General features: G+C 39.0%; 1 protein-coding gene across 2 annotated transcripts in view; it reads left to right on the top strand.

The window, feature by feature from the left end:
- SDCCAG8 (SHH signaling and ciliogenesis regulator SDCCAG8) overlaps window positions 1-15276 on the top strand; it is an 88315-nt gene that overhangs the window by 57051 nt on the left and 15988 nt on the right. For both annotated transcript variants that reach the window (XM_081905817.1, XM_081905816.1), the window contains exon 16: window positions 2288-2419. In XM_081905817.1, coding sequence (XP_081761943.1) covers window positions 2288-2419 — 132 coding nt within the window. The remainder of the gene's footprint in view (window positions 1-2287; window positions 2420-15276) is intronic.

The following is a 15276-nucleotide window of genomic DNA, read 5'->3' as shown; positions in this document are numbered from 1 at the left end:
GATTTACTCCCCTCAAGCTGCACAGTTGACACTGTGTACACATGCAAATGTAAAAATACAGTCCTACAGTGTTCTCGGTATAATTTTGCTTACCCTCTTTTTGGGTTGTCCCAAAGTTTGAGGCTTGTGGATTGATGCTTGACACTGCCCATTGTGTATTTGTGATTTGCGTTTTGTAATTAAGGGCAACAATGGGAGTCCATTGGGTCTCGTTATATATAATGGTTGGTTTAATTTGTTTCACTTCTATCTTGTTAATTGTAAATTGATCATTAAGATTTGAATTCTAATCTGTCACTAGGGTTGAGTGTATTGAAGCTAGAGAAATGATCCTGTTTTTAATCACTGATGATGAGAAACAAATTTTACCATTTCAGTGCATATTGCTGTCCATATATTTTAACACTATATTTTATGGTGTTATAAATATTGTTAAATGACTTTTAGTGTAGTTTTACTGTTTGACTATAATGGATAAATTATATTACCATTTTGGCAACAGTAGGCATCCAACTGTGTGAGTTTAATTGAAGTAAAGAACACGCACCCGGTTGAACTGTTTTTCTGCATGTTTGATTGGTGCTCTATTAGAAGACGGCAGTCATTACACTGAAGCACTGTGAGGAAAACATTTGCCCAAGGTAGAGAATCAGAATGCCAGACATTCTGAAAAAACCTACTACGGCAGTGATACTCAGCCCCTTTTCTGAATTATCGAGTTTTCAATTAAAATCAATAGAACCTACCTCACATTTAATTATAATACTATGAAATGGTCAGATTCGTGAGAAATGAAAAAAACATTCTAATGGACAAAGCATCTAGGTTGGAATTTCTATGATGCCTACCAAAGGTTGGAGGAAGAAAGCTGGCCATGAGCCACCTTTGTACGTATCCTAAATGTTGAATTGATTTAAAGGATAGTGCAGCTTTTTGACAGCATCAGATTTACAGGGGCTTCCTGATGTTTTATTTTGCAATACTACTGCAATCGTACTATTTCCATTGCTCTGCTTAGAATTCAGACAAGCTTGTTGGGCTAGTAGCAAAACCTAGAGTCCTAAGATAGACTTTACCCAAGGAATCCCTTCTGCAATTAGTCGGTTGGACCCAGCTCTGTCCCTGGGGGCCCAAGTAACCTCAATAGCCAGAAGCCACTTTTACCAGTTCTGCCTGGTATGACAGCTATGACTGTTTCTGAACTGGGAAAACTTGGCCACAGTAGTTCAGGCACTGGTGACTTCAAGACTGGATAACTGCAGTGCACTCTATGTGGGGTTTCCCTTGTCTTTGACCTGGAAACTGCTGCTAATGCAGATTGCTGCAGCATATAACAACTCTGCTGGTTGCTGAGGTGCTGGATGAACCCAGCTCAAGTTCAAGGTGTTACTGTTGTTACATAAAACTCTTAATGGCATGGGATCGCCTTGCCCAGCATGTGACCACTCAACTTCTTTCATCTGTGAAACTGGTACTATTACAGGTGCCACACAATACTTGCTCTGCCCTTCTATGAAATCTTTCTTTTATTCTGGGTGTACCTACGCTTTGGAACTTCCTGCCTAAGGGCATAAGGTAGAGACATTCACTATGTTCTTTTTGGTGCCTGCTTAAAACATTTTTGTTTAGGCAAGTATTTCTAGACTTGTAGGTGCTGATGTGTTTTAATCTTTTTTTTTTGTTTACTGCTTATTTTAACTGTCTTTATGGATAATGTTAATATTTCTTAGAAACTGCTTAGAGGTTTTGTTACTCTCCAGCAGTATATAAATTTTGTTAGTGAAAGAGATGGTGAGAAAAGAAAAGAGATGCTTTATGTTGAACAAATCTGTAGAAATCAATTTATTTGCCTGTACTGTTTTATTAACATTTGTATAAAGCCTTTTTATAGTGTGGACTTCTTGCAGTGTCCAGTCCATTTCTTGTGCATTTATGGAGGTGTAAGTTCACAGAGTTCAGTGGAAATTATTTCCCATTAAATATTTAGGATTGCAGTTTTGCAATAGCTTTATAATATCCTCTTCTTGCCTGGTGGTTCATATCAAAGAATGTATAGTATTGTATAAGGTGAGTTTCATGCATTACTAATAGCCATCTTTCTTGTAACCCATCTGCCAAAAAAAATTCCATACAATTTTTAAGCCAACTGCTGCAATACTACTTATTTTAATTTTAAAAGTAAGTAAGACGCTTCCCATGCAGATGTATACTGGACTTTTGTTAAGGTGGTTGCACACTGCAGGATAAAATCTGGCAACATCCATCATCAGAGTGCTTAATTCTCCAGGTCTGAAGTCAGCCAGCTTACTCAGGAAAATGAATATGTCCATGACAGACTTGAGAAAATGCTGAAAAGGAATGATGAATTGGAGGAGCAGTGTATCCAACATGGAAGGATGCATGAGAAAATGAAGCAAAGGTAGGAGGATTTAGTAATTTATCCCTATGTGGGTCTACTATAACAAACCTTGTGGTTCCTTTGATGTGCATGTTCTTAAGTTTCAGGAATAAGACCAAACTATTTTCGACTATGGTTTCATTGTGTAAATATTCTGGGTATTATTTCAATACACATGCACGGTATATTAAGCATTACAGTGGTACCTTGGGTTAAGTACTTAATTCATTCTGGAGGTCCGTTCTTAACCTGAAACTGTTCTTAACCTGAAGCACCACTTTAGCTAATGGGGCCTCCTGCTGCCATTGTGCCGCCAGAGCACAATTTCTGTTCTCATCCTGAAGCAAAGTTCTTAACCTGAAGCACTATTTTTGGGTTAGCGGAGTCTGTAACCTGAAGTGTATGTAACCCGAGGTACCACTGTATACATGCACCCTATATTAAACATGCACTTAAAAAAAACCCCAGTTAATTTCACACACGATTTTAGGCTGTTTATATTGTCTGCACTGACACTCATATGAACGGTCTAAATATATGCTATTTAAATAAGCTTGTGTCCTATTTAAGCAGCAAGTATGTATGTTTGTGTCCTAATCCTTCATTAATTGGCATATTTTTCACTGGCTTTTATTTTAAACCTTTTTTACTTCCTTATCCGTAAAACTTGAAATCTCATTTAAATATCAACAGAACAGCAGTTACCTTTTAAATAAAATATTTGAACATAGAATGTATTTTAGTTCCCTACCCAGTAGAGGCTAGCATTGATTTTGATTTTAGGTCTAGGTGCCACACTCTCCTTAGCAATAACGGAGTAGGGAGTAGGGTCAAGTCTCCTTCGTTTCCCATGTTCCTCTTGCTGAGAGAGAGGTGGTAATTTGTATGGTTACATCTGACCCAATGTAATACTACAGAGCAGTCATTGCTGAAAAGTTGTAGAGCACTTGAAATTTTTCTGATGGAGGCTATTCTCTCCCATCTCACGTGATTCCGCTTTGTATTCAGTTGCAAATCAAAGCTCTTGCTTGTTGCCTCAGAGGCAGCTGACCTTCTCTAACATGCCATCTGCAATCACCCCTACATCTGCTTAAGAAATGCCACTTCTCTGTTTTTTTCCTCTCGCTGAATTTCTAAATGTCTTCCTTGCTGTTTATGAATCTTGTCGTTTATAATCCTTTGGCCCAATTTCCAGTCCCCTTGGTAATATTCATATCAGAATCTATTAAGTTGCATTTTAGGAGTCAAATGCTTTATAAATGGCAACGTGTTTGCATTTGCTGATTTGGTAATTTTATCTACATTATGGACTGTTTCCTTATACGTCCATTCTCTGATAAACTACCATTTTCTCAAAGGAGGGACTCAACTGGATGCCAGAGGACACTTTCCTGCTTTATTGTTTTCTTCATGTCATGTCCCACAGTTTCAATCTCAAAGGACCCCCAGAGTGGCTTTATCTCGGTTTCTGCTTGTCTCAGTGAGTTGATGTGGAATCTTTAGTGTCTGTCTTTTCTGTTCACAGAAAGAGAGATTCAGACCTTTCTCTTTCTTCAGGTTTGTTGAGGAGAAGGAGTAGGACTTTCTCCTACCCAGTGAATCCCCCACAGATACCTAGTGGAATAATTCAGAAGGTTATTACCATTTTTGAATGGAGAGAATTCTGTTGACAGCAATGCAGGGAGTTTTCATGGCTTGATCTAGTGTTCTGATTAAGGGAAATAATAGTACCACTCTATTATGCCTCGGTCAGACCACACACAGAGAACTGTGTCCAGTACTAAGCACCACAGTTTATGACGGATGTTGACAAGCTGGAAGGTGTGTAGAGTAGGGGAGCCAAGATGATAAAGGGCCTGGAAACCATAGAATCATAGAATCATAGAGTTGGAAGAGACCACAAGGGCCATCGAGTCCAACCCCCTGCCAAGCAGGAAACACCATCAGAGCACTCCTGACATATGGTTGTCAAGCCTCTGCTTAAAGACCTCCAAAGAAGGAGACTCCACCACACTCCTTGGCAGCAAATTCCACTGTCGAACAGCTCTTACTGTCAGGAAGTTCTTCCTAATGTTTAGGTGGAATCTCTTTCTTGTAGTTTGGATCCACTGCTCCGTGTCCGCTTCTCTGGAGCAGCAGAAAACAACCTTTCTCCCTCCTCTATGTGACATCCTTTTATATATTTGAACATGGCTATCATATCACCCCTTAACCTCCTCTTCTCCAGGCTAAACATGCCCAGCTCCCTTAGCCGTTCCTCATAAGGCATCGTTTCCAGGTCTTTGGCCATTTTGGTTGCCCTCCTCTGGACACTAAACCAGTCTTATGAGCAACAATTGAGGAAGTTAGGTATGTTTAGCCTGGGAAAGAGGAGACAGCCATATTCAGATATCTAAAGGGCTTGTTTTCTCCTACTCTGGAGGCTAGGACCCAAACCAATGAAGATTCCTACTAAACATCAGCAATAACTTTCTGAGAGTATGAGCTGTTTGACAGTGGGACGGTCTCCCTCGGGAAGTGGTGGACTCTCCTTCCTTGGAGGTTTTTAAGCAGAGGTTGGATGGCAATCTGTCATGGATGCTTTAGTTGAGATTCCTGCATTACAGGGGGTTGGACTAGATGACCCTTGGGGTCCCTTCCAACTCTAAGATTCTATGATTCTATCAATGTCTTTAAGGCATGTATTCACATCAGAACCAGCCATGTTTGTGTATGTTGGGAGGCACTTTCAATCCCAAGCAGTACTCTTCAGGCTTTTGACGCCCCTGAATGACAGTTTCTGACAACTTCTTCACATTGTTAACACCACCAAATAAAACACTTTGAAGTGCCAACCTATTGGTTAGAGCTTATCTAAATTTACCATGTGAATGAGAATCCCCCACCCAGAGTGCAAGTTCTTCCAAGCTGGTGACCTTGTATCTTTTTCTTTTATTTTTAGAGCATAGTAACAACACTCTGCATTTTTCACCACTGTACTAAAATATATACTTGGCCAGCGTATGAAACATCATTACCATGGCAGTGCCTTAGGGCAGAGAGAACAGCTCAGAAATATGATAGACAGACAGGGTTTTAAAATGCTAAGTCCTCTCTTCTTTCTTATCTCTGAATGAGGCATGCTCATGTATTTATAATTAACACAGAAAAGTTATATAGAACAAAAATACGGTTTAAAAACCATACCTTTTCATATAGAATAGCCACTCTCTGCTCAATTTCACTAGCTTGTCATCTTCGTGATATGTGCAACTCCAAAACACAGTTTTAGAGTCTATGTAGCTCCTTTCACTTGCTATATACATCTATGTGCATGATTAATATTTTTTAAAGGGTTTTAAACACATACTTGATCTCTTTCAAGTACCACAGTTCAAAGGAAAAGCCTAGAGGATTGGCAGTTTGGGGCAGATGTGTGTCTATTCCTCAGGCATCAGTGGCTGTATGTTAACAATTTTTTTTTAAAATGTTACAGCCATCTGTGTAACAAGACAGCAGAGATCTGCACTTGCCTGCTACTATAAATAAGAAGGAATCTTGTCTGGCTTCAGAGAAGCTGGATTTATAAAGACTTGATGTGTCAAATCCTAATTGTGTACCATGCTGCTGGGATGCGTTGGCAGCCAAGAACCTGAAGTGGTCTTCCCTTCAGACATTTTAGGGAAGCACAGCATTTCTGGAAGCTGTTTCTCTAACGTATGTGTGATTTGAAGGTTGTGGGTTTTCTAATGTGCACTTCACCCAACGGAATTGCCTGCTTTCCCCCTTCCTTCCTTCTCTCTTTCTCTTCCCCCTCTCCTCCCACATAGACAGTATATATGGCTAAACAACACTATTGTGAACTTTAAATCTTCAAGTGACCCATTTAATTCAATTGAGTGAAATCATGGTAAAAGGGTGAATGGTTGCAATTAACTTACAGTTTCTACAAACTTTGTAGAAATCGTGCAGTCAGATCTGTTTAGAAAATGTGCTGTGGATTAACAACCAGTTTGGTTTTACTTTTTAATTGGCTTTCATTTTTTAAAACCCTAGGGTATGATCCAGACCACTATGTGTTCAGCTCCCACACAGATGATTCCCAAATGATCAATAAAATCTGGTTTGCTTCCTATTGCGCCCCTGTGTACACACAAATGGGCATGAAAACAATCAGCACAATAGGGTACTAGAATAAATGGGCAATTTGTGTATATCTCCCATATTTTCGTTCATTTCTCTTTCCCATCTTGACATAAGTTACTTGTACTCTGGGACCCATGCCTGGATGTAGACAAAAGGAAAGGGGTGTGTAAAAGAGTCTTCGTGTGAGGGTCTGGCACCTGTGGTGATCTGGATTACTTTACAAAACAGCTTGAATTATCTGTCATGTGCAGCAGGTTTAGTGTGGTTTCTGCACAGAGATGGATGCTATGGTTGTGAAAAGGTTCTGCCCAACACACAAGAGAAGAACACTTATACTTCTTTCAGTTTTATGGCATTGCATAGATGAATATTGTTGTAAAAAATAAAGTGCTTGTTTATACCTAGAAATAAATACGGCTATCTACCTATATGAACGTTTTGCAGCACATGAACTGCTAGACTGAATGGGTACATTATTGTCCTGAATTTCATCATACATATTTTTTTTAAAAAAAGCTATTTACAACTATCTTTGGTGCAGTATGACCAACTATTTAATAACTTACGTTCAAAATATGCAAATAATGTAATGATGTAGAAATACATTGCCTGCAGTCTTCACATTTCTGAATGTTTAGAATGGGTAGCCATCATAGTACCCTCTAGATCTTGCTAGACTACAACTCCCATCATACCTGACCATTGACGATGCAACTGGAGCTGATGGGAGTTGGAGTACAACAACATTTAGAGAGTACCACATGGACTACCTCTAGTTTACTATATAAAGAAAGCAATGATGCAAATCCATTTATCGGATTGTGTACAATAAGTATATAAGACTATTTAGGTCACGCTTGAAAAAAATTACTTGGCAAACACTCTTGATCAGTTTCACACCATTGTTTTTCCAGCTGAAGCATGGCTAAGTCATATGATGAGTTTATTTATGCCTCACAATGTCAGCCACAGGTAGAAGAACTTAAAGTCACAAGTAAATGACATCCTTCATATTCTTAGGTACCTTTCAAACATTGGAGCTGCTAATAAGATGCTTGTGAAAACAGGATATTGTTGTGTTATGAGCACACACTCTCCTATTTTAAATTCTGCTTAAGCCATACATTTTTTTCTTTTTAAAGTATTTCTGCCATGGCCGAGATTAGAATTTGGTACCAAAAAATCCTGTTTGCATGGCCCAAACTTTCAGTATGTTTTATCTTAAGGAAAGCTTCAAGCTGCTAATCTAAGATCAAAGGATTGAGTCAATGCAACATAATCCTAGCAGATTTATCAAAGAAAATTGTCTAAGTAATACTAGATAACAAGAACAGCATGATATATCCCATAACAGGCTTCTGTTTCAGAAGCTACTCAGGAAAATACCCATGGACAGAAGTTACTGTCACCGTCACAGAAAATACCCTCCTTTTACTTTCAGATCCATATTGTGTAATAATTCTTAATGGGACTCTGCTTCTTCTAATAACATATTTCTAGTGGTGTGGTTTGCCTTTTAATGGTGAATATTTAAATTCCTGTCTTATTACATCTGTCTCACTTTTCTTCATTCCATATTATGGATGTATCTGTTTTTTAAAAAGCTTGGTTTCTGTGTAGAATCGCTGCAGTATTTCAGAATGCACAGTACAGGGTTTTGCAACTACCAACCCGAGAAAGATCCCGCACAGCAGTTCAGCAGCAAATACCCACTTTGGGTATTGAATAATAATTGAGATCTTTGTACCGGCCTTACATGAACTCCAAATAGCAGTAAAATCTAATTACCAGCCCATTTGGTAAAGTACTTTAAGTGGTACCACATTTGTTTGAATTGCCATGCTCTCTGTGACTTAAGGTATTTGGAATTCTTTTTTTCAAAGAGAGAGAACTTAAAACAGATGAGTATGCCATAAAGCATTGTTAAAGAAGTATTTCCAAAATTACATATTTGCTATTAATAGTTATACTGGGGACTCAAATGGAACTCATGTTGGGAAGCAACACAAATTAATTTTACCTCTACCGCATGGGTAGGCAAACTAAGGCCCCGGGGCCGGCTACCGCCCAATCACCTTCTAAATCCGCCCCGTGAACAGTCCGGGAATCAGCGTGTTTTTACACGAGTAGAATGTGTCCTTTTATTTAAAATGCATCTCTGGGTTATTTGTGGGGTATAGGAATTCGTTCATTTTTCTATTTTTCAAAATATAGTCTGGCCCCCCACAAGGTCTGAGGGACAGTGGACCAGCCCCTTGCTGAAAAAGTTTGCCGACCCCTGCTCTACCTAATTTAATTCAGACAAAGGTGTTTGTGCATTGTGGCTACTTACAGCACTAGGTAGTGAGGAGAACAAGGGGGAAGGAATTTTTCGTTCTAAAATGTGCATTTTATCAGGAAGCTTACCTGGAGATATTTTGGCAACTAACAACATCTGATATCTAGAAGAAGCTAGCTTGCTTACAGTTGTAATCTTGTATTCATAGGAGCCAACTCCTAGGGCCCAAGATCCCTCCCCCCATAAAATGTTTGAGGGAGCCAGGCCAAATCGATCGGCATCACCATTCAAATGGTGTGTGTACACCGCACCTTGTGATTATATGGGGTAGTGCTTACCTGCCCCCCATATTTTATTCAAATTGGCACCCCTGCTTGTCTTTACTACTGCAACATGTATTCTGCTTTATTGTTTTGGGAATCATATTCTATGAAGCAATCTAATTCTCCGCACAGTTGTTTGGAGAGCATAGTATCAACATAGCTTTAAGTTTACCAAGTCTATAAATCATGATTGTGCACCCATTGGAGGGATATTTCTTTTATGCTGTTGAGGCAATTGCTAAGGAGACATGTATTTTTTTCTGTGACCATTCCTATCGCTTAGTTATTGGGTGTATCTTTATCTGGATCAGGATCTGTGTTGGGTTATGTGACTTACCACTTGCTAAGTTGCTGCTTCTGTCAAAGGCTGCATTATCAGCTGGGCTTTTTGATGCTGAGCTGCGTCATTTGCTTTGCTGTGTCCATTTGGTTTTTTAATTTTTACAATAAATTCCCTGAATTCCACCTTTGTGGAACTTAAATAACAGTGCACGTTCATATGGTCCTGCTATCTGCTTCTTCCCCCAGAAAAAGAAAAAGAATGAAATGAATGATTTCTGTCAGCTAAGCATCATGTGTTATATTATTTCCGTTAACCTTTTTCTTTTCAGAGGGCTTAGGAGAGTTTGACCTGACCAAGCTAAGATAAAGCACATCTGTGTATTGCAAAATTCACAGTTGGACAATACCCTTATTAGAACCAACCAAAATGACACACACTGTAAAAGCAGATGGTCTTGAGCATAGCTGAACAGCGCTTTTTTTTTTCTGAAACAGCAAAAATACAGAAAGATTTTGTGGTTGCATCTTTGGTTTCAGCAACTGCAGTGTAGAACAAAACTGAGTGTTAAAATACCTTTGGGATGAAATTAAATGTGGGCCTCCTCAAAGAAGGAATACTGTGTAACCAGGGATTGTAATATAGCTGGCACTGTGCACATGCTAAAACTTGAGCTTTGCTCAGCAGAACAGTGCACACTTGTTTCACAGAGGAAGCAAACCTTGGCGTGGACTGGCTGCCCATATTGAAAAGAGATTATTTGCAGAGCCAGCCCAAGACATTTTGGTACCTGAGGCAAACCACAGGGTTTCCTACCAGGAAAGAAAGGGTGAGTGAAGACCTACATTAGGAACTAGGAGGGAATAAAGATCTACATCAAGAGCTGCTGCCCCTGTGGATCCTGCTGCCCCTGAGGCAATCACCTCACCCTTGCCTCATGGGTGGGCCGGCCCTGATCACTTGTATGCATGAGATTGAGAATTGTAAGAATTCCAAATGTAGGCTAATGCCTAATCATATAACCTATGCTGTTTGCTAACTTCTAGTGCACACACAAGCCTCTAGTCTTTTTTAGCCCTGGCAAGAGCAAAAGCCTCCTTCCAAGTCACACTGCCCCCACAGGAACATAATGAATAGCCATGTGGATTTCCTAAGGCCAAGCCCTTTTACCTCCAGTTCTCACATGGAACACCTCAGTCACTCAAGACCAAATATGATATGAACTTAAGTCAACTTTATTCTGATTGGTTCTTGTCCTGCATCTTTGCCCAAGGACTATCCAATCACTCTACGGTGGGAAACATATATTGATTCACTTGCAGTGACTTAGCAAATCCACCTGTTGGTTTGTCTTTTGTGTCCAGCCTCATCCTCAATCTAATCACCTTTTGCTTCAGGTAAGACCGCCTCTTAGGAAACCACATTTTAACTCTGTGTCACTAAGATACCATTTTGTCCTAACTGGGTGAGTTCTCTCCTCACGTATGGCTGTATTCAGCTAAATTGTTGGGCTAGCGGATGTTGGGAGCAAGGATTCCCCAGAGTGCAATAAGAATTACCCTTTCTTCTCCCCATGCGTGTCCTGTGACATCCTCAAATCTGCTCCGGGGTGTTGGGGGGACTTCCCCCCAACAGATGTAGACAACGCAATGCAGGAGGAGAGAGGAGGAATTCTGTTGCACAGGGAAAATCCTTCTGCTGATAGAACCTTAGCTTTAACCCACAAGTTGGTCCATTCTTTACATCAAATGGTGCCTCCAAGGGAGTGAACTTCCCCAATCTCAGGTAGAAGCTAGATCCCTTGCCTTTCCTTCTATACCTCATTCCCTTGCTTCATTTAAGGTTAGTTGGGAACCGTAAGGGGACATAAATTTTTGGAACTGCATTCAGTGAGTTCTAAAAAGCCCAAGTTACTTGCTTAGAGATCGTTTGGTGTGGAGTTCAAGGGCAGCCTATGAAGACCAGCATCCCTTTGGTCCCACACCATCATGGCCAGTTTCCTGGACTATCCGTGCTACACTTTTCAATATTTTCAGACTGTGGCATACATTCACAAGCTTGCTGCCTGGTTGCTCACAGAGCTCCAATATACAGCCACAGCCCTAAACACTTTGGTCACAGTGAAATTTAGGAAACTTCCTTTCATTCTCTTTTCCTTGGACCAGCTAATTATTAAGTTTGCTGTTTTGCATGGTGAAAGCCATTTTAACTATGTGAATAAACATTCTTACATTTTCAAACCCTAAATTGGGATTTAGTTGTTTTTGCTCATTCCCCCAAGGAAAGGCACAATGTAACATCCCCCATGATTTGCAACAATCTCCAGATTGAAGAACCCAAATATTTTATTGTTTCAGTTATCTAGAAAAAATGTATAAACTGGTTGAAAAGCACTTTAAAATAATATAAGCAATTTTCAATAAAGCAGAGGTAAAATCAGCAAAAGGTCAAAACCAGTATTTATTTCAGGGTTGTTGAAATAATATTATTAAGCAGGCATCTAAAACTGTGTAGTGAGAGTACCTGCCTACTATTACTGTCCTCCTTTGTTCACCCATATAACTTACATATTAGAGTAGCATATGATTAAGGACATGTTCAGGCATGATAACAATTGGGGAAACCATTAAGCTGAGAACACAAAGCTTTCTGACTGTCTTACATCCTTAACATTTTTTGGAATCTATAAGTTATTGTAGCCTGTACCATATTTAGTATATACTGTGAAAATCCAGTACACTGCATTCATTTTCAGCGTGCATCTTTGTTGAACATTACAGATAAGCAATTTAAAATGGTGAAATGAGGCATGTGTCAAAAGGTCTTTAGAAGACTGGATATGAGTAGAGTTGGCTGTCAAAATGTCAGTCCCATGTCAACAAATCTACAGGATATGAAAGTGCCTAACATCTTGTCCTCTTTGGAGTTCCATTTTTTCAAATAGCAGTGAGGCATTCCGGGAAGTGCATTTCTGGGGATTATTGCATTTCTCAGGTGGCTGAAATCACTTGCCCTTCAGCCTTATGCCTTGCAACACCACCCGAGGCAAGCAATAATCCCCAGTAAAGCAGTGCCTGCCTTGTCTTATTGCTTAATTATTATACCTATTTAATGCTACTTAGAACATTGTCAGCTGTTGAGAAAAGGTAATTATCACTAGTCAAATGACACACACTTTTTTGGCTGCCTTACGGATACACATTTTACTGGTACCTTGATACATAATGAAGCCTGATAGCAAAACTTTTGCTTGTCTCTTCTTCAAGCCCCAGCTGTTTCCCTGCTAAATTCATCCCATCTGTCTCCCCTTCCGTAAGGCTGTAGGCAGTATAGCATAAGTACAGAAGCAGTTCAGTGCTATTTTGGATAAACATAGCTGAAATTTGAATCCTTGCCATTTGCAATGCACACATTTTGTTTTACTGCTGTAAAGAGAGCTGTCAAAATAAAAACTACATGGATAATTCACCGAAATGCAGTCAAATGTAAGGAAGATTAAAATGGAATACACATAGAGACACACACTTAGGGTCAATTTTTATATAAGTTGACATGGAATTGATGACCTCTTAACAGCATTGAATCTTAAACACATGTCATTGTATGCAACAAGCACTCCAATCCAGTGACCAGTATAAGAGATCTTATCTCCAGAATCCAATGATTTACAGTAATATATTGTACATGGAACAAGTAATTTACAGGGTTTTACTTGGGCTTTCCCTCAATCCATGGGTTGGGGTAATTGTAATCAATCCAAATCAAGAGTAGGATCCATATCTACATTGTTGTCTTGGGAACTGGAAAGTATTGCAACTACTGTTTATGCAACCACTTTCATTTCATTTCCCAGCAGCTGTTACATCACATTGTTTTTGTGGAGTTAACTGGATGCCCCTGAAAGAGAATTAGCTTAATGACTGGATAATATTATTAATACAGTGAGTAATATTCTGTGTTTGGATATTTATTTTTAGTGAGAAAGAAAGCAACTCAGTAGCCACTGAGATATGGTCTACATTCCTGGAAGCAGAGGTTCAAACCCAAATTTCTATTTCTTTCTAAATACGTAGATTCTGTGAAACTTAGGAACTCTTAGGAATATGGCTATCAACTCTCCATTTTTCATTTCTTCACATCACTGTCCATGAAGCAACCACACAGTTTCTCTGCATATGAGTAAACTCATCATTTTTTCCCTACCAGGATATCTTGTCAATATGATGGTAAATTTGTATTTTTGAAGCTCATTGGTAATATTTTTTACTTTTCTCTGCTTGAATTGACTCTGATCAGGTACTACAATTTCCGTTTATCATCTGACCTTTTCATCCCTTTTCAGTATACATTTCTGGGCTTTTGAGGAGGATCAACGGATCCAGTTTACCCAAGATAATGACTTTTTGGCAAGCTAGGATTCCTGTCCTTTCAATGCTAGTTTTACAGTATTTAACGTGAGCAGGAGTTTCCAGGGGTATTCCTAAAATAATGGGGAAAGGAAGCATTGGTATACACAGTGCACTGAATATGATAAGCAAAAAGTTAAATAACGCTGCTTATACTTTCTCTGGATTCTACATAACATTCCTCTCAGATTCTGTCCAGGCAGTGATTGAGCCAAAATTAGCCCAGCACATTCATTCTTCTGCCTCAGGTGAGAATCTTCAAAACGTTGCAAATTAAAAATGCTATAAAGGAAGAAATGTCTCCTGGAAATGCAGATTTCTTTTTCATCACAGAATTAGGGAATCCTAAGAAGGAAGATGACATTCCTAAGTGTAGACAGCTGAATAATAGGCGATGCAGAAAATTGTCTAGAATTATCACATTGTTTTGAAATGACATTAGACCTAGCATGAGGAACAGCGACTTTATATGAAGAGATTGCTCTTCTAAAACACATATGTGAACTAGAAATTCAGGCTGCTGCTGCATCCAATCACATATTGTAACATCATCATCTAGCCAGAAAACTCCAAATGTTCAGACATTGCTTTCAGATAAGAAATACTTCTACAGCCACAGTTTGACCAATTAATTGTGACTGTAATTTTTAGAGCAAATTTTAAGCTTAATAGTTTAAGAAAAAGCCTACCAACAATATGCATTTTCTCATGCAGGTATTTTGAAAATATTTAAAAATACCAATATCTAAATGCAGGGTGGTTTCTAAAGTTGCTTAACATTAATTTTTATATATGGATAAATTTATGCATGAGGAAAATGCTTAATTTGTTGAATGGTATTTTCCATATATGGCTAAAATGGTCTTATGTTTAAACATATAAAAAGATGCATTCGCACTAGTAAAGTTATACCTGTAACACTGTTCAACATATTTAAAGGGATGAACAATATAGTAGAATGAATAAATTCTCCATAATTATTCATTAGAACAATAGATTGTTAGTCGTTTAGCGGGGCACAGGGAGTCAAAAATTAAAAATGATACTAGAATATGGGGTGGGGAGTAGAATATTTGTAGGATATAAAATCCCCACAATGCCTCCTAGCCAGTTGTATTTGGTGTGTCCCCCCCCCCCACCCTTGTTTCTGCTCTATTTATTCTGCTTGTATCTCTCAGGGTGGCTAACAACACACAAGTGAAATTAAGCAATAGCACATATATTCTGACAGTAGTGACTTTAAATTTCTAGTAAAGAAATGTATTCTGGATTAGTAAATTTTAATGTCTTAAGATCCGGTGTCTCCCAATATATTCTCATGATCATTAATCTGGTTTAGCAGTACTGAGCTTTGTAAGTTTTGAATGTGCTAAGATAAGGTTACCAGACGTCCCCGTTTCCCGGGGACAGTCCCCGGATTTCCAAATCAGTCCCCTGACAAAATCCATTGAAGTTGGAAAGTGTCC

The sequence above is a fragment of the Podarcis melisellensis genome (assembly GCF_964234715.1).
Source record: "Podarcis melisellensis genome assembly, chromosome: 3".
In the NCBI taxonomy this organism is placed as follows: domain Eukaryota; kingdom Metazoa; phylum Chordata; class Lepidosauria; order Squamata; family Lacertidae; genus Podarcis; species Podarcis melisellensis.
This window is presented reverse-complemented; position numbering and strand designations above follow the sequence as displayed.